The 20,124-nt window shown below is 34.3% G+C and overlaps 1 protein-coding gene across 1 annotated transcript in view; it reads right to left on the reverse strand.

The window, feature by feature from the left end:
• Positions 1–20,124, reverse strand: part of MS3_00004482 (uncharacterized protein) — a gene marked incomplete at both ends in the record, with an annotated part of 105,218 nt that overhangs the window by 48,036 nt on the left and 37,058 nt on the right. The window contains one exon of the mRNA XM_051212406.1: positions 3,545–3,637. Coding sequence (XP_051072588.1) covers positions 3,545–3,637 — 93 coding nt within the window. The remainder of the gene's footprint in view (positions 1–3,544; positions 3,638–20,124) is intronic.

Genomic DNA, 20,124 nt, shown 5'->3' on the forward strand with positions numbered 1-20,124 from the left:
ATCGAAGATCGAAAGTTTTCGGGACTTAACTTCTTAACAACGAATCAATAAAAAAATCTTTACAGGACTCCGATGTCTAACGTAGTAGGTGGTGTATGTGATCGAACTCAGAATTTCCGAGCGTCAGGTGGATAGCTTAACTCTGCAACATTTGAGTTGGCATTTAATGTCTAACATTTCTATCTTCAATCTATTTGTGACTATCAGAGCATATCACCCATTATCATTTGTGATACCTGTCTCATGCTCAACATGGTTAAACTTCTCTAGTTAAGGTTTCTCAGTCAAACTTGGGGAATTTGTTCTGGACATTTAAGTCAACTAAATTTAGAAATCTAAATCATCTAACACTAATCTGGCTGTCTGACAATTAAACCTTGAAGCTTGATGATCATGGTTGTAATTTCAAATGAATTCATGAATGAGAGCCATTAAAAATGTCCCATACTTGCGAAAAATGATTGTTCAGTATCTCCGAATTCCCATTGATTGTCTAGATAAGATCATTTTTTGTAGTGAAACTTCAAAGAATTAGAATAATTTGATTTAAAGAATTTCTTATTACTAGTTAAATGTTAATGAAGATTATTTCTCAAAGAAAAAAAATCCATATACCATAAAATCTGTAAATATGCATCCTATTTCCTCACTATAGTACACAGTTACTTACATCAAATACTGAATGGAAAAGCAAATATCCTTATAAATTAACTACCATCCGTATACGGACACACAGTCTTCATTAACAATAAGGTATTATTACGTTTATAATATAAGTAACAATAATCAATAAAATTTAACACCCTCAAAGATCATGGAATAAATAAATTTTTACTAAGGTATTCCTTTTCCTGAATTTTTCAAAACTTATCCAATAATTAAACATGTATCAGAAAGGGTTTTTTGGAGATCGTAGTAATTTCAACGGTTGAGATCATGAGTCAACTAAAGCTAGACCACCATAGAAAACCTCTAAGCACTCGATGGCCCTTTCGTTCTAGTGCGGGACTCCTCAGCAGTGCGCATTCACGACCCCGCCTCGTGAGATTCGAACCAAGGACCTATCGGTCTAGTGAGAAACAGTGACTGGTGGAGCTCAACCGAGTCATTTGTGAGATAGTAACTCACTGATGACACTAATGGATGTATCGTTCAATTTCGTGGATTAGTTGAAGTTAGACATTAACACTGTTGGATGCCGGCCAGCTGAAAGGTCTAGTGGTTAAGCACTCACGCGCGAGACTGATAGCTCCTGTGTTCGAATCTCGCGAGGCGAGGTCGTGGATGCGCATTGCTGAGGAGTCTTGCACGAGAACGAAGCGGCCGTCCAGTGCTTCTAGGTTTTCCATGGTGATCTAGCTTCAATTGACTCATGATCTCAACTGTTGAAATTAAACATGTATTATTTATGTCTGAAATAGAAGATTAAGCTAAATAGATGATAGATTTTTATGACCAAACTAATTACAATAACAGTTATGATTGAATATCTTCAGTAAATTGTTATTAAGATTTCTATATGCAACAAGCATTTAACAATGAATTGAAGTAATAAAATCTCTTTTTTCACATTTCGTAAAATAAACAATTCAGAAACATATATTATCTTCTTTATGTATATGATTAGTCATAGATGATCTTTTTTGAAAATACCGACCATTTTCAGTATAGTTTAAATGACTTTATTCCCAATAGACAAATTCTTCACCAGATTGTTTAATCCATGTTTCTTTGGAAATTACTCAAGTTTACTTAGCATTACAAGATGACTAATTTAATGTTGTTCAATATTGTAAATGAATTAGTGAGAAAACTTCAATTACTCAATCTAGATATATATTTTCATTATGTAATCGTTATGTCATTAAGCCTAAGGGATTGAATCCATTCACTGATGACGATGATGATAAACTTTTTATTATTTAGTTAACACCTTTGTTAATGTTACTGTTATTAGGTTAATCAAAACACAAGAGCTTTCCAAACTTAAGAAAAGATATACAGAGAAAATGAAATAAGGAATGGCACATATATGTAGAAAAGAATTCTATGATTTGTATTTGGAACTGTTTAAAATTCACTACTTAAGTTCATTTTTATCTGTTGTTGATAGTTACACAGAATTTTCAACGTTTTTGATTATTAAAAATGAGTAATTTCTATTAAACTTCTTACTCGTATGACAATTTGATTGCTATGGGGATTCAGTAGTTCGGTAGAGCTTAAAGTAGTTGGTTTATGTTCCAACGTGATCATTATTGTAGAGATTTAGAAATATACGACTGATGGATTTTAAATCGGGTTTTCCGGATTTTCCCGCCAGCCACAAAATGAATGTATTAAAGTTTTGTGAAATAACTCCGTTTCGAGGCGACCTCGTTAGGATGCACGTATGACAATAAATGCTGAAGAATTACGATCCTAAATATCAACAACAGGACATTACAAATGCTTATCAATAATATATTTGATTTGGTTTTGTCTTTGTTGTCCGAAATCTGGCTCCAGTTAGATTATGTGAATGCTTGTTATTGAATGATTGCTATCGAAATATATATGTCGCCTATCCTCGTATATAATTATCGACTTAGATCGCGTTAGTAAAAGACGGAATTAAATAAGTTAAATATGAGAATGGATGTTTAAATATGTATATTGTGTAATATCGTGAACCGGAACAGATAATCAAAGGGAAGAAGCGAATAGAAGAGAGCAAAGCGAAATTAAATGACGTGCAATCGAGAAAGCGTGTGAACTAACTCCATCTAATCAAGCGTGAATCGATATTTATAGTCACATAAAAGTAAACTACAGACATGTGATGAATGCGATAAGAAGGGCACACATATGTGCTTATATAAAATAGTCAAGGTTGATAAATGAATAATTAACAAGGTCAAAATGTGACTCAGGAATAATGGATAAATTGGTCTATCCAGAAGCTAAATAAATTGTAGATTTAACATAGCAACCGACATTACAGGGTTCTGTATAGATGGGGAACACATTTCACACTGCATCAACATCAGTTAGTGAACCATTGAAAACCAGATAATAGCTGTCCTTATACGATTTTTGCACTATTCGACACAGTGAAATCTAGATCCCGTGTTAAATTACATGAAAGATATCCAGGATTCATATATTATGACATTGAAAATTAAATGCGGTTAATATTAAACAAATAAGACTCTTTAAAATCTATTTTCAAGCCACTATTTTTATGCGTAAATAGTTTACAAGTTAACAAATAAAACAATATTGTGCCAGAATTCAAACAAACAACCTAAGTTAAGACGATCAATTCAATACTAAGATCAATTTTACTTCATCTAAGAATTACTGAAAACTAAAGAACTACAAACAACTAACTCATCTTAATTCATAACACTTCAACTGATATCATTCTACAACAAACATCAACTGTAACCATAAAATTTTACAATACAAGTACAAATTATTACGATTAATTTATCATTTCAATTCAATATTAAAATTACATTAAATATCAATTAAATTACCAATTAAATCATTGTAGACTTACTTTTGGTTTTTTTCTTAAATAAATAAAAACACCATCAGCGGAAATTTTAATTAAAACCTTCTGTTTCTTAATGCCTTTTTCTTTGAATTCATACTATGAGTTTGGAAAGAAAATAAAAGAAATAAATCATTCTTGATTATGTCTCCTTCCAACTGTAAATAAAGTACAAATAACTTAAGAATATCATTACTAATATAAGGATATTTAAATGAATCTTTTATACTGTAATGAAGGAGAATGCAAATGGGGACAATTGAATGTATTTGAATACAAAATTACAGAATACCTTAGCAAAATTTGAAAACTATACAGTAAATACTACATTTGCAAAATGTAAACCAATCATTTTTTGTTTTCGTACTTTTTTCTTCGATCTTCTTAACTTTCCATCATCAGGCATTTCACTTTTGACTGATGATATATACTGCTTATATCTGACGACATCAGTATCACACGCGACAGTACGATCATTGAAATAAAAATATACAGAAATATATAGTTTTAATATTTGTCGGTGAACGACAATTTAGCTTATCAGGTAAGAATTCTTTTAAAAGTGCTTTTGGTGGAGTTAAAATTATAAACGAACACAAATGGTAACCGATGTCATCTTTGATTCGTAGATATTATCAATCCTAGAACATATAAATACCTGATTGTTTTAATGCTTCAAAATACTTCATTTTATTCAGAAAATAAAAATAAAACTCTTGAGTTACGGGGATATTTAAAATTAGGATGGAAGTATTGGATTCCGGTCATTTTTTTATATTTTAATAATATTTTTAGACTCTGCAAATCAAACTGTTTTCAATATCCAGATAATGCTTAGCAGATACTTCAGTTCTATAGGAGGTCACTTTCCAACCGAATGACTCACAATGATCTCCATACTTGTGACATCAGGTGGTAACGATTCAAATAAGAGAGCAAGCACCAGTTTTAAAGTGATAAGTAACGTGGAAACAAGTTCTTGAGCTATCTCGCAACTAATGATTCAACTAGTTAGGTATGTCATTGAAATCATAAAGCAATCTAATTTAGATCACCATTGGAAACCTCCGATCACTAGGTGGCCGTCTCTTCCTAGTATAGGACTCTTCGGTAGTGCATTTTCATGGCTCCGCACTCGGGATTCGATCCCCAAACCTTCGGTATCGCGAGAGCTCCTAAACTCTAGACCATCTGTTAGGGATCCAACAGTGTTAGCGTTTATTCTTAGTCAATCTAAAGTATTACGCAACCATATTTCACTGCCTTTGATGGGTAACGGCCTCATACTTAACACGACTGAAATCCACTGTTCACGGCTTCTCACAAAAACTCCATAAATTTCCCCTCAAAGTTAGTCACTAGCGACCACATGATAATCTACAATATAAGGTTGGAATGTCATGAGTAGTAATGGCAACCTTCTGATGGTTATTTTGTAGTCATAAATAGAAAAAGTATGGTTAATAATACTTTAATAAAACCATGTAGTTTTACATATTGAATCAAAAGATGTTATTGTAAAATGTACTCAAAAGAGACAATTCTGTGATGATTGAGAAGAATAAATCTAATTCTACATGACACATTTTCACAGATACCAAATTTATGGTCAAAAATGTTTAACAAGGAAAGGAGACTCTTTCTAAAGAAAATGTTTCTTGCCTATTGATATTTAGTTTGTTTTCCACAAAATACCGAATTTATATTTTGAAGGATGACTTAATTATCACTGAAGCTTCGTGGGTGCAACCAATCTAGTACAAAACAGTTGGTTGTATTGATTATGGATTCATTATTATTTGCCTAAAATCAAATCAAATAGTATGTGTTTTATAAAAAGTATGAGGTTATCCGGATCATTTTGAATTTTCAATAAATACGATGTATTCAGCACTTTCTGCCGTTTTTCTGTTAATTCAGGGGGCTGTTACTGTATGTTTAAATATAATTTTCACCAAGGGCTTTATTTCGTGGCTCATATGTCTGCTATGAACAAGCAAGATGAAGGACTTAAATATAAGGGAAGTAAAAGCAAGTAATAAGAAATCTACTGAAAATTAAGTCTTAATACAAAGCATTCACTGATCCAATAAACAAAAAAATGATCATCATTGCTAGATACAATGCACTTAGTAAGATAACCTCAGCCGATTGGTCGGATTAGGAAGTGAATGTTAACGGATTTCAGTCATTTGGTTTAAATGTGTCGTGTTTGAGATAAGATCTGAAGGTTTATTATTCATTTCCATGTAGAAATGTATATTTATCCGGGCTAGAAATGATCGAACTAGAGCAGAACAAATCGACTAGTACTCAATGGTTAGTAATATTAAATTAATGTCATTCAGATAAACTGCTTACAAACAACTTAGTTTAGTTGTGTTTGTCTGCAAAATACATGACATTTACGAAATACATTTAATTGCACTCATTATAACAAAGATATTTCTGAAAATGTTCAGTGGATTCAATCCTGTTAATTATTAATTTACAGATTGAAATGAGCACATAGTTGAGAAATTACAAATAATATTTAATAGTGTACTTTGATTTCAAACTTGTTTTTAAGCATAATTAAGCATTCTCCCAGTTTATACCGGCTGCTTCTATCACTACAATAACGAAAAAAATGGCAGCTTAAGTTTTTCATTTTAAGTTGGTCAATTCTAGATTATGACAGTAGTACAAATAAGTTTCTTTAAAATGTCATAACCAATTACTACAAAATTACAAGGTTATTTTTTTCAAAGCATTTTATTGATTTTATACTTGATAAGAAGAATTAATTATCCGACTGAGTGTTTTAAGAAATATTACTGATTCGGATCTTTGTTTACTCTGAAGAAGTGGCTTAAATTAAGTCACGAAACGTCAGAAATACAATTTTTCTGTCCATTGGGATATAACGGAAATATATTTATCATTAACTTTCTACCCAATGATCAATTTATTTGAGAAGATCAAGTCTAACTTTGGCATTGATCTCTATAAGTGTGTATAATTTAAGGGTAATGATTATAGTTATTCTTTTCAATTCTTTATCAAAGTCGATATTATTTGTTTGAATACTAGTATAATTTTTGTTATACGACAAAACTTGGTGTTTTCGATCATAACAAAAATAACCTGAACTGGTATCTAGAATATACATTAATTGTTTAGGTAACCATTTATATGGAGTTGTATGCCACTTCATCATACTGCATATAAACTTGATTCACTAATGTATTATAATTTCATACATAACAAAGTGTTTCATTATATTTAAATGAGAAGTGATGATGAGATTAGTTAGTTTGCTTCATTTTATTACCATTCATTAGTAAGTATAACATGTTACGAGATTTTACTCCGTAAGTATTTGTCAGCTATTCAAATTACCGTATTTTACATCATCCTGTATTCTATTCATCCTCTTATAATGAAAGCGCTATTGGTCGAAATGGTCAGTTCATCTAGTTCCAACGGTAGACTATATTATTTATTGATGGTTGATCTGATTTCATCAATTATTACATCCATAGTTTCTCTGGAGAATATATACACGATTAGTTATTGAAATAATATGTTGATAAATTATATGTAGTTATTTTCACTCAGTTACTCAAAAATGATTATATACTGATCGCACCAATAAACTGATTGATATAGTAAGCAATGTCTTAATTAATTCAGAGATTTTCTTCAATCCCTTATGGTACATATTTTTCGATGAATATTTTCCATTTAACTATATTATTTTATGAAATAAAAAACGTACTTTGTTGGATAATAATCTTGTTATTGATCTCAAAACAATTGGGAGTTCACGATAATAATTCGATCTCTTGAACAGCTAACACTCAGCCACACTGTAGGATAGTATAATATCTATCGATTTGTATTCTATTAATTTATTTTAATAGCTACAGTTATCATTCACATAGTAAATATTAATTATCCACATTGACAGTAGAATAACACTTAAATCTCTAACTGTATGGTAATATATAGAATATTTTCATGGTCATTACCAAGTGTCATTAACGTGGTTTATTCGTCAACTTTTAATTTCAAAAATATATAACCTATAGTTTGTAATAAATGTACTGTAGTAAATGAGGATACAAGCGGGGACAACCAAATGTATTATAATACAGCATTACATAATATAAGTAGTCGTATGCATCACCGATCGAAATGGAATGCCTGGCAACAGAAGGTTGAGAAAATCAAAGAGAAGAGAACAAGAACAGAGAGTTATTGGTATGGAAACGAAGGAGCAACAACGTCTGAGATAACTGATGAATATTTTGCAAATGAAGTATTTACTGTATGCTTCTCAGATATTACCAAGATATTCTGTAATGTTGTATTAAAATACATTTGGTTGTCCCCGCCTGTTTTCTCATTCACTACAGTACAATTTCCGTATATTCATTTTTGCTAGAGAAAATATAACTAGTTATATTTGAAGGCGTAGTATTACTTTACAATAAGCTATCATTCAAATCATATATATTCATGGGTCTACTTTAATTTATTTAATCAACAGATATTCATTTCTATGGTAAATAGTAACTCCGCCTGGAGTCCCTCCGGGGCTACTGCCGGTCCCAAGCCCGGATAAAGGAGGAGGGTTGGGCATGGGGTTAGCGTCCCCATCCCGTAGAAAACTAACTCGCTAAAAAAACGCTAACCAGAAAAAATTATTCAAACTTTTTAAACTCTGCCCTGGGAGTCAGAAGATCTTCATTTAGAAGAATTATGACGCCTCATGATGAAAGCCGAATCCCCTCGGAAGTTACGAGGCCGATGCCCCTTCTGACAACCAGAGCGACCATTTATTTAGGTACATGGAATGTTCGTACAATGTGGGACACCGGAAGAGCCTTCTAAATTGCTGCAGAAATGAGAAGATACAACCTAGAGGTACTTGGGATCAGTGAAACACATTGGACACAAGTTGGACAACAACGACTAACTACAGGAGAGCTCCTGTTATACTCCGGCCATGAAGAAGAAAATGCACCACATACACAAGGAGTTGCATTGATGCTGTCCAAACAAGCGCAAAATGCGCTTATAGGATGGGAATCTCATGGACCAAGGATCATCAAAGCCTCGTTTAAAACAAAGAAAGAGGGCATTTCAATGAACATCATCCAATGCTATGCGTCTACCAACGATTACAATGAAGACGCTAAAGATCAATTCTACAATAGGCTGCAGTCAATCATCGAGAAGTGCCCAAGAAAGGATCTGACCATTCTGATGGGAGATTTCAACGCCAAGGTTGGAACGGACAACACTGGATATGAAGACATCATGGGACGACACGGACTGGGAGAAAGGAACGAAAATGGTGAGATTTGCAAATCTATGTGCCTTCAATAAGCTGGTCATAGGCGGCACCATATTCCCACGTAAACGCATACACAAAACCACATGGACTTCACCGAATCACACCACGCAAAACCAAATCGACCATATTTGCATCAACAAAACGTTCAGGAGGACTATAGAGGACGTGAGAACCAAGAGAGGAGCTGATATAGCATCAGATCATCACTTGCTGGTCGCCAAGATGAAATTGAAACTCAAGAAACACTGGACAACGGGGCGGACAATATCACAAAAGTTCAATACGGCCTTTCTTCAGGATACTAACAAACTCAGCAAATTCAAGATAGTCCTCAGCAATAAGTTTCAGACCTTTCATGATCCACTCAGTGGGGAAGGAACTACTGTGGAAAGCAACTGGAAGGGGATCAAAGAGGCAAACACTTCAACATGTCATGAGGTCCTGGGTCACAAGAAGCACCACCACAAGGAATGGATCACTGTTGATACACTGGATAAGATTCAAGAAAGGAGGAACAAGAAGGCAGCAATCAATACCAGTCGAACAAGAGCAGAAAAAGCCAAGGCACAAGCTGAATACACGGAAATAAACAAACAAGTGAAGAGGAGCATCAGAACCGACAAACGTAAATATGTGGAAGATTTAGCAACGGCGGCGGAAAAAGCTGCAAGAGAAGGAAACATGAGACAATTGTATGACACGACAAAGAAACTCTCTGGAAATCGCCGCAAACCAGAACGACCAGTGAAAAGCAAGGAAGGCGAGGTAATCATCAACATTGAAGAGCAACAAAACAGGTGGGTAGAACACTTCGAAGAACTCTTGAATCGACCAGCTCCACTGAACCCACCCAACATCGAAGCAGCACTCACAAACCTCCCAATCAATGTTGGCCCACCAACAATTGAAGAAATCAGCATGGCCATCAGACAAATCAGGAGTGGCAAAGCAGCAGGACCAGACAACATTCTAGCAGAGGCACTAAAAGCAGACGTAGCGGCAACTGCAAGGATACTCCACATTCTCTTCAATAAGATTTGGGATGAGGAACAAGTACCAACAGAGTGAAAAGAAGGACTACTGATCAAAATACCGAAGAAAGGCGATCTCAGCAAGTGTGATAACTACAGGGGCATCACTCTTCTCTCAATACCAGGAAAAGTCTTCAACAGGGTATTGTTAAACAGGATGAAGGACTGCGTAGACACCCAACTTCGTGACCAACAGGCAGGATTCCGTAAGGATAGATCGTGTACAGACCAAATCACAACTCTACGGATCATTGTGGAACAATCAATTGAATGGAATTCATCACTCTACATCAACTTCATTGACTACGAAAAGGCATTTGATAGCGTGGACAGAACAACACTATGGAAACTTCTTCGACACTATGACGTGCCTCAGAAGATAGTCAATATCATACAGAACTCATATGATGGATTACACTGCAAAATTGTGCATGGAGGACAGTTGACAAAGTCGTTCGAAGTGAAGACCGGTGTTAGGCAAGGTTGCTTACTCTCACCCTTTCTCTTTCTCCTGGTGATCGACTGGATCATGAAGACGTCAACGTCTGAAGGAAAGCGCGGGATACAATGGACATGTACGATGCAGTTGGATGATCTAGACTTCGCAGATGATCTGGCCCTTCTATCCCAAACGCAACAACAAATGCAGGAGAAGACGACCAGTGTAGCAGCAGCCTCAGCAGCAGTAGGTCTCAACATACACAAAGGGAAAAGCAGGATTCTCCGATACAACACAGAATGCACCAATCCAATCACAAATGACGGAGAAGATTTGGAAGATGTAAAAACCTTTACGTATTTGGGCAGCATCATTGATGAACAGGGTGGATCTGATGCAGATGTGAAAGCGCGGATCGGCAAAGCAAGAGCAGCATATTTACAACTGAAGAACATCTGGAACTCAAAGCAACTGTCAACCAACACCAAGGTCAGGATTTTCAATACAAATGTCAAGACAGTTCTACTGTATGGGGCAGAAACCTGGAGAACTACGAAAGCCATCATCCAGAAAATACAGGTGTTTATTAACAATTGTCTACGCAAAATACTTCAGATCCATTGGCCGGACACTATTAGCAACAACGTACTGTGGGAGAGAACAAACCAGATCCCAGCAGAGGAAGAAATCAGGAAGAAGTGCTAGAAGTGGATAGGACACACATTGTGGAAAGCACCCAACTGCGTCACAAGACAAGCCCTCACATGGAATCCTCAAGGCCAATGGAAAAGAGGAAGACCAAAGAACACATTACGCCGAGAAATGGAGATAGACATGAGAAAAATGAACAAGAATTGGATGGAACTAGAAAAGAAGGCGTAGGACAGAGTGGGTTGGAGAATGCTGGTCAGCGGCCTATGCTCCATTGGGGGTAACAGGCGTAAGTAAGTAAGTAAGTAAGTAAGAAGTAATGGTAAATAGTAGGAGTGTAATCGGATGGAAAAAATATAGATACATATTCATTGAATTCCACTTCTTTTCTGTTATGATATTCAGATTTATCCAGATCTTCCTGAGAGAAAATTATTCATATATCTTTAGTAACTGTTAGTTGATAGGTTTATTTTAAACCTCATTTGAGAACATATTTAAAGTGTAAAGTGAATCTTAGGTGACAAACTGTCCTTGACATCACAAATAAGTTGTATTTTTGATTTACATATTAGGTTGTTTTGCACGGCATTAACTGAACAACCATTCAGATAGTTTAAATGTAAACATACACATATATATACATTGAGTTATCCCTTAGTAGTGACTAGTATCATGTTTTTCTAGTTCTCTGTGGTCCATTGAATTCTGTTGTTCTTTTTGCAAATCATATAATTACTAGTCTATGTGCATTATATCTTGATATGAGGTGGTTAAAAGTAGTCAGAGAAAAACCCTGTTTGATATAGATTTCGCACTAATTGGCACTTATCAGCAAAACGTATCTGAATTCTTGAAGGAACGTATGATTCCTGTGTAATTTGAATTAGAATCAGTATCGCTCAATACTACTGCTTATGTTGCAACCTAATTAGTTGGATTGTATCATCTCTAAGAATTAGACAAACATTAAATTAACAACTACTCGATAATCATTCGATATAAATAATTTAATCCCACATAATTTTGGTTGCTGCCCGAATAGCTTAGCAACAATATTATATACTATAAAATGATGTGATCAGAATTTTAATCCCATAGAATACATCAGATTTTTCTATATTATAACCAAGCTAAAACAAAGTCAAGTTTTAGAACTTTCTTGCCGATTACATTCAACTACTTTATATCAACACATAAATGTCATAAATATTTTCGTATTTTTCATAAAAAGAAAACAAAAAGCTAAATATTCAAGAATAAACGTTTTAAAATACTTTATATACATTTCTATAATCGTAATTTTAAAGATTTAACTTCTTTCTTAAAATCATGGCGCCTTCGTTTTGGAAACAATTCATGAAATGTTTCTTCAATACATATTGGGATTAATTTTAAGAAAAAAAAACGTCTTCCTATTGAATTTAAGTAGTATTATTATTCATAAGGTTTTATCAATTATAATCATCTCTTCCTTGAAGTTTATTATTGAAACATTTCATTTACATTTAAATGACATAATTAACTAATCAAATAATTTTGAACTTATTCATTTCAAGAAAATGGCTCCAAAATTCATTGAATAAAAATTTATTTGACTAAATTTAGTAGTTTTATTTCGTAACTAGTTATGTAATCATATTAAGTAATAATAACAATAATATCAGATGGGTTTTGTGGATATTATAGTAATTTCAATGGTTAAGATCATGAATCAGTTGAAGCTAGACCACCATGGAAAACCTGGAAGCACTGGATGGCCATTTCGTCCTGTTGTGTGACTCCTCAGCAGTGCACATCCACGACCTCTCCCCCTTCGAGATTCGAACCCAGGACTTACTGGTTTCGCGCGCGAGCACTTAACCACTAGACCACTGAGACGGCATCCAACGGTGTTCAGTGCTTCCAGGTTTTCCATGGTGGTCTAGCTTCAACTGACTCATGATCTTAACCATTGAAATAATAATAATAATATATAACATTTTAAGGACTTTTGTCTAGTACTAACTGATATCATTTGAAAAATGATTATTTTTTTTAAATAAAAAAACACGAAGTTCGTCGAAAGGATCTCTTTTCAACGAAGTTATTATCATGCTGTACAATCGTCTATTTATATATGTCTATTTAAGAATACTTTTACATTAACATTTTACTTAAACATTTATTGCTTATTATATATTGTGGAGAATTATTGTTTCTTGTCCTATATGAAATGAATTGAACAAAAAATTTAGTTAACTATTAAATTCAAAACAAATTACATTTCTGCATTCCTGACTATGAGATCATTCAAGTTCTTCATTGGTGGTCTGACATTGATCGATTCACATGATCTAAATTAAAAACTTAACAATTTTCACAACCCATCTAGGTAAATCCTTTTTTGTTTGCTTAGCATTTTCGAAACTCTTTATTATAGATTTCAATTATTAACTTGTCTATAACGTTAAATCTTTTTAATTAGATTATTCTATGTAACGGAACGTATCATCAATGAACAAGGAGGATCCGACGCAGACAAGGCAAGGATTGGTAAAAAACGGCAGAATTCCTACAGCTGAAAAACATATGGAACTCGAAACAACTGTCAACCAATATAAAAGTCAGAATCTCTAATACAAACGTCAAGACAGTTTTATTGTGCGGAGCTAAAACGTAGGGACCTACCACAATCATCATCAAAAAGGTACAAATAAGCAATTGTTTACCCAAGACACTTAATTTCCGTTGGCTGAAAGCCATCAGCAACAACCTATTGTAGAAGACAACAAACGAGCATTCAATTGAAGAGGAAATTAGAAAAAGACGTTGGAGATGGATAGGGCATGCATTATGGAAATCACCAAAGCGCTAACTTGGAATCATGAAGGGAAACGGAGAAGAGGAAGGTCGAAGAATACACACACTGCGTCGAGAACTGGAAGTAGACATAAAATGGATGAATAGCAACTGAAAATGATTGTCCAGGAGAGAGTTGGATGGAGAATGATGATGGGTGTCCTATGCTCCTCCATGAAGGGTAACAGGAGTAAGTAAGTAAGTAAGCATGTGACTGATAAATTTTGTCTAAAGTTTTCTTTTATCTGAAACAAGTTGTCGAAAAGTTTAGTATATTGTAATGAATACACTGTTACATGTTAAAAACTGAATGAAACCTTTCAAATCCTTTACAATAAGAGAAATTTTAAGTATACTACCTGTGTATAAAGTTTACAGTTTAGTTTTAAATTTCTCTTTGGAATCATTTCAATGCATCATCTAATTAGGATCTCTTAATTAACCCTAATTCATTTACTCACACAACTAAACAGATAACTATTCAAAAATGAACCTTAAACAATTTCTCTACAATACGAAAACTGACTTATATATTGAAAATTAAGCAATATTCTCCCGGATTTAGTGTTCTATTGATCTATTAGTTTGTTTATTTAACCTGTAGTGTCAGTTACTGTGTTAAGCCCACATAACTTATTCTAGCTTCTGGACAGACCAATTTATCCATTATTCCTGGGTCACATTTTGACCTTGTTAATTATTCACTTACCAACCTTGACCGTTTTTATATGAGGGTATGTGTGTACACTTCTTATCCCATTCATCATATGTCCTTAACTTATCTTTGTGTGACTATAAATATCGATTCACGCTTGATTAGATGGAGTTAGTTCACACGCTTTCTCCATTGCGCGTCATTTCATTTCGCTTTGCTCTCTTCTATTCGCTTCTTCCCTTTGATTATCTGTTCCGGTTCACGATATTACACAGTATACATATTCAAACGTCCATTCTCTCATATTTGACTTATTTTAATTCTGTTATACACATGTATATTTTGATAACAACCATTCGTACTATCTACCTGGAATCAGATATTCGAGAGCCACTAATGTAGTATTGAGAAATGAATATCTGTTTCATTTTCGTATGAAAATTTCCAGAGATGTTTACTCCGTATACTCCAATAGATGGAACTTACTACCTTCAGTCCTTACTACAGGTGAGTTAGTTTTAGAATAATGAGTTAAGAGTCTATTGGAATGCATTTTAAACTTTCACAACTTTCCCGTAATAACACAATAAAGGGAATATTTGATCAACAGAAATGAACTAATTTTAAAACCATATATGCAATCACTACTCAAAATTGGTGTACTTATTACTACAAGTCTAAAATTAAATGGAAACAAACACTCAATATTTCAATGTTCAAATAAAGCATTCGAAAACTTATTTCAACGTATAATGTTCATTATTCATGGAAAAATGTTACAGAATTTTAGTTTTACATAAATCCAAGATCTTGAAGAGTAGCGGCAACCTTAATAGAGTTCTTAAGCAAAGATGGATAGTGGCTGGCAGTGGGATCCAAGACGTGCGTTTTGCTCTATTTGGAACTTGTCAGCTGGATGTAGCTGCATTCGTGATAATGTTCACTCCAGGACTCGAACCCAGTACCTTTCGCTTCAAACGTCATCGCGTTAGGACTGCAAGTGATCAGTCTATTGTTGGCATATGTGCATCCTGTACTGATTGCAAATAGGACGAGACCTGTGTCCTGGATTCCACTGCTAGCCACCATCTATCTTTGCTTAAAAATTTTGTGACTTGAGGCAATATTGAAGCAATACGCACAGGATGCTTCGATCAACTGCAGTCCTAAACAACAATGGGAAGATTCAAACAAACTATACCAAGTGAATTTAATCTTAATAGTGGTTTATATGTATCTTATTGGTCAGAATCATTATTTTTTTCAAATAAATTTTAGAAGAGATCATGTTTCAGAAATTAAGGACTGATCTATTCATTCAACAGATTGCACATTTTTTTGATTCAACTGTTTCGTAAATAATTTTATAATATGTACTACATTATGACTGACTATTAGTGTTTAATACGTTAATTACGTTTAAATCACTAAACATTGTAAACTTTGTTTTATACCAAAGGAATTTTGAAACGTTTTGAGATAATCTGCCTAATCACTTTCTACAGAATTGATTACATGAATGAGTTGCTAAATTGTTTTTTTTAATATTTTAATATTAAAAACATGAATTATGTTTGATGATAAGGTGTTCCTAATTTGTTCAATTTAATGATAAAAAAGAGGAAAACACAAACATAAGCGCTCGCGCGCGAGATTGATAGGTCCTGAGTTCGAAATCTCGCGGAGGAGGGCAGGATAGTGGATGTGCACTGCTGAGTAGTTCCACAATAGGACGAAACGGTCGTTCAGTGCTTCTAGGTTTTTCATAGTGGTCCAGCTTCAATTGACTCATGATCTCAACTATTCAAATTACAAACATATTTATTTAATTTAACGATTCATATTTCATATTAATATGATAAATAGGATGTATTAATGAATAGTTTTAGCTATTTTGAGTCATGAAAAACATATATCTATATCTATATGTTAAACGAGCAAATTAAGTATAACTTTCATTTACACCTGTTTCAAAAATTGTTTCCTGGTCTAGTTTTATGCTATAAAAGAAAAGACGTAGAACATATCAGTAGTCCAACAAAGTCTGTAAAAATTATTAGGACTATTCATTAGGCTATTTCTAACTAATTCCATTACACATATATATCCATAATTTGTTATAGTATTGGAATGATTTAAGGATATATGTAGAATTTAGAAAGTATTTTCATCAGAGGGGACTGTCAAATAAATAAATGACTGATATGTAAGAAGAAATGTACTCTTATTACTTTCAATATTGAAACTTCTTGTGAATGACAATTACTGAACTCCAACTCTATGATTCAGAAATATAAGACACGTTGAGAGAGCTAAATGTATTCTGTTATATCTTTTGTGGGCTACTAAGTGAGCATTTCTGAAAAAGTTCTAAGACACGATCAACTAATTTTCCAATTATATGTCTTTATGTATACGTCATAATAATGTTACGTAAACATTCCGAAAATACAAAAATAAAAAAATAAAATAAAATGCACTTGTTTCATATCTTACTTATGTATTTTGATTAATTTTAACTAGCCCAGATACCATGTGCATATTTTTCTTTGTAAAAATAGTACATACAGCGGTTTGACTTCAGCTAGAAAACTATTGAAATCTAGAAAGGACCTAATAACTATTTTGTCATAGTATAAAGATTCTAATCAGCATTTATTCATGACCATTCCAGACACTGATATTATGCAACAATTACAAATTACCTTAGGTGTAAATCGTTTCACTTACTAACGGGAGTTTTAAGCTTTGAATTCTTAAGTCTGTTAACTTAATTTAAAACGTCTACCTCAATTATTTTATTGTAGTATATTTCTCGAATTCTTTTCAAAAGAGTAATGCTTGAATTGTTTTTGTCTGAAAAACCATGTTTCTTTTTTTAATATTTAACATGATTCCATTCAATTTACGTTTATTATAAATAAGGTGCCTAAGGCTGACCATGTTTCGGTTAATAAATCATATTATTATTGACTTTATTCCATAATACTACAGTCTATAGTGTTTTTGTAATGGATTTAGGTCAAATTTCTGCTTTTGTCTATGAATTGTATTTATCATATAAACAATTCAAAATCTTTGAATAAACTATTAGTTTTATTGCTTAGATTCAGATGATGATTGAATTGAAGAGTAAATACCCGCAGATTTTAATAGTTTTCATTCATTACATATAAATGATCATTTCCAATATGAATTAGTTTTGAAAGTGAACTATTGTAAGTCTATCACAAAGACTATACAGTTGGTGCTTTTAAATTACTACTCGTAAATGAAATGCAATCTTTCATAAACTCTTCTCTAATAACAGTTTAACATTATCGTCAATTTATCATATTCACATGTATGTACGTAAACGTTTGTTTAAAAAAAGTCATGCTATATTGACAAAACTAGTATATCATGAGTCAATTGAAGCTAGACCATCATGGAAAACCTGAAAGCACTGGACGGCTGTTTCGTCCTATTGTGGGACTCCTTAACAGTGTGCATCCAAGATCCCGCTTGCAGAATCTTGAACCCAGGGCCTTCGGTCTCGCGCGCAAACACTTAACTTCCAGACCACTGAGCCAACACCCAACATAAACATTATATTCAAGATGAAAAACAAATCATATACTTAGAGTCTAAATGAAAATATCATCTTTCAATGTTATATATCAGGCGACAAGAAAATCATTTATTTGTTCTTATAGATTTATTACATTTATTCACTGAAAAAACAGAAACTAATTTTGTGAAAATCTTATCTTTAAAAAGGATTTATGTACTAGTGACATGATATTGTTCTTCAGATATTTTACAACTCAAATCTATAGTAATTAATTATGACTCTTTTAAAAGTGTTTATTACATTTAAGTCAATTGATAATTGTGATTTCATTTTAATCAATCAGATTAAGAGGTCATGATACTTACTTACTTACTTACTTACTAACGCCTGTTACTCCTCGTGAAGGAGCATAGGCCGCTCACCAGCATTCGCCATCCAACCCTGTTCTGGGCAATCCTTTATAGCTCCTTCCAGTTGTAATTCATCGTTTTCATATATGCTTCTATTATCCGACGCAATGTGTTATTTGGCCTTCCTCTTTTTCGCTTCCCTTCAGGATTCCAAGTTAGGGCTTGCTTCGTGGTGCAGTTTGATGATTTGCGTAATGTATGTCCTATCCATTTCCATCGTCTTTTCCTAATTTCTTCTTCAGCTGGAAGTTGGTTTGTTCTCTCCCACAGAAGGCTGTTGCTGATGGTATCCGGCCAATGGATGTTGAGTATCTTGCGTAGACAGCTATTTATAAATACTTGTACTTTCTTGATTGTGGTTGTTGTAGTTCTCCAAGTTTCGGCTCCGTACAGTAGAACCATCTTGACGTTGGTATTGAAGATTGTGACTTTGATATTGGTTGAAAGTTGTTTTGAGTTCCATATGTTCTTCAATTGTAGGAATGCGGCCCTTGCTTTGCCAATCCTCGCCTTTACGTCTGCATCTGAACCTCCATGTCTATCGACGATGCTTCCCAGATATGTGAAGGATTCTACATCTTCCAGAGTTTCGCCATCAACAGTGATTGGATTGCTGTTCTCCGCTTTGAATTTGAGGGCCTTGGTTTTCCCCTTGTGTATGCTGAGGCCTACTGATGCAGAGACTGCTGCTACACTGGCTGTCTTCATCTGCATCTGTTCGTGTGTACGTGATAGGAGGGCCAGGTCATCTGCGAAGTCCAAATCGTCTAATTGATTCTGAGCTGTCCATTGTATTCCGTGTTTTTCTTCAGATGTCGAGGTCTTCATAATCCAGTCGACCACCAGAAGAAAGAGGAAGGGAGAGAGTAAACAGCCTTGTCTGACTCCGGTCCTTACTTGGAATGCATCTGTCAGCTGTCCTCCATGCACTACTTTGCACTGTAGTCCGTCGTATGAGTTCCGGATAATATTGACAATCTTCTCAGGAACTCCGTAGTGTCGAAGAAGTTTCCGTAATGTCCTCCTATCTACACTGTCAAATGCCTTTTCATAATCAATGAAGTTGATGTATAGTGATGAGTTCCACTCAACTGATTGTTCGACGATGATCCGTAGTGTTGCAATTTGGTCTGTGCACGACCGATCTTTACGGAATCCAGCTTGTTGATCTCGAAGTTGGGCGTCTACTGCATCCTTCATCCGGTTCAGCAACACTCTGTTGAAGACTTTCCCTGGTATTGACAGTAGTGTAATGCCACTGTAGTTTTCACATTTGCTCAGATCTCCTTTCGTTGGAATCTTGACGAGATGTCCTTCTTTCCAGTCCATCAGCACTTGTTCCTCCTCCCAAATCTTTTGAATAGAGGGTAAAGCATGCTTGTGGTTGCTTCGATGTCTGATTTCAGTGCTTCAGCCGGTATGTTGTCGGGTCCTGCTGCTTTCCCGTTCTTGATTTGTCTGACGGCCATTCTAATTTCTTCCGTAGTTGGTGGGTTGACATCTATAGGAAGATCTATGTGTGCTGCTTCGATGTCCGGTGGATTCGTTGAAGCCGGCCTATTCAGGAGTTCCTCGAAGTATTCTACCCATCTGTTACGCTGTTGTTGAATTTCGGTGATTGGCTTGCCTTCTTTGTCCTTGACCGGCCTCTCCGGTTTACTG

Source organism: Schistosoma haematobium, chromosome ZW (genome assembly GCF_000699445.3).
Source record: "Schistosoma haematobium chromosome ZW, whole genome shotgun sequence".
Taxonomy (NCBI): Eukaryota; Metazoa; Platyhelminthes; class Trematoda; order Strigeidida; family Schistosomatidae; genus Schistosoma; species Schistosoma haematobium.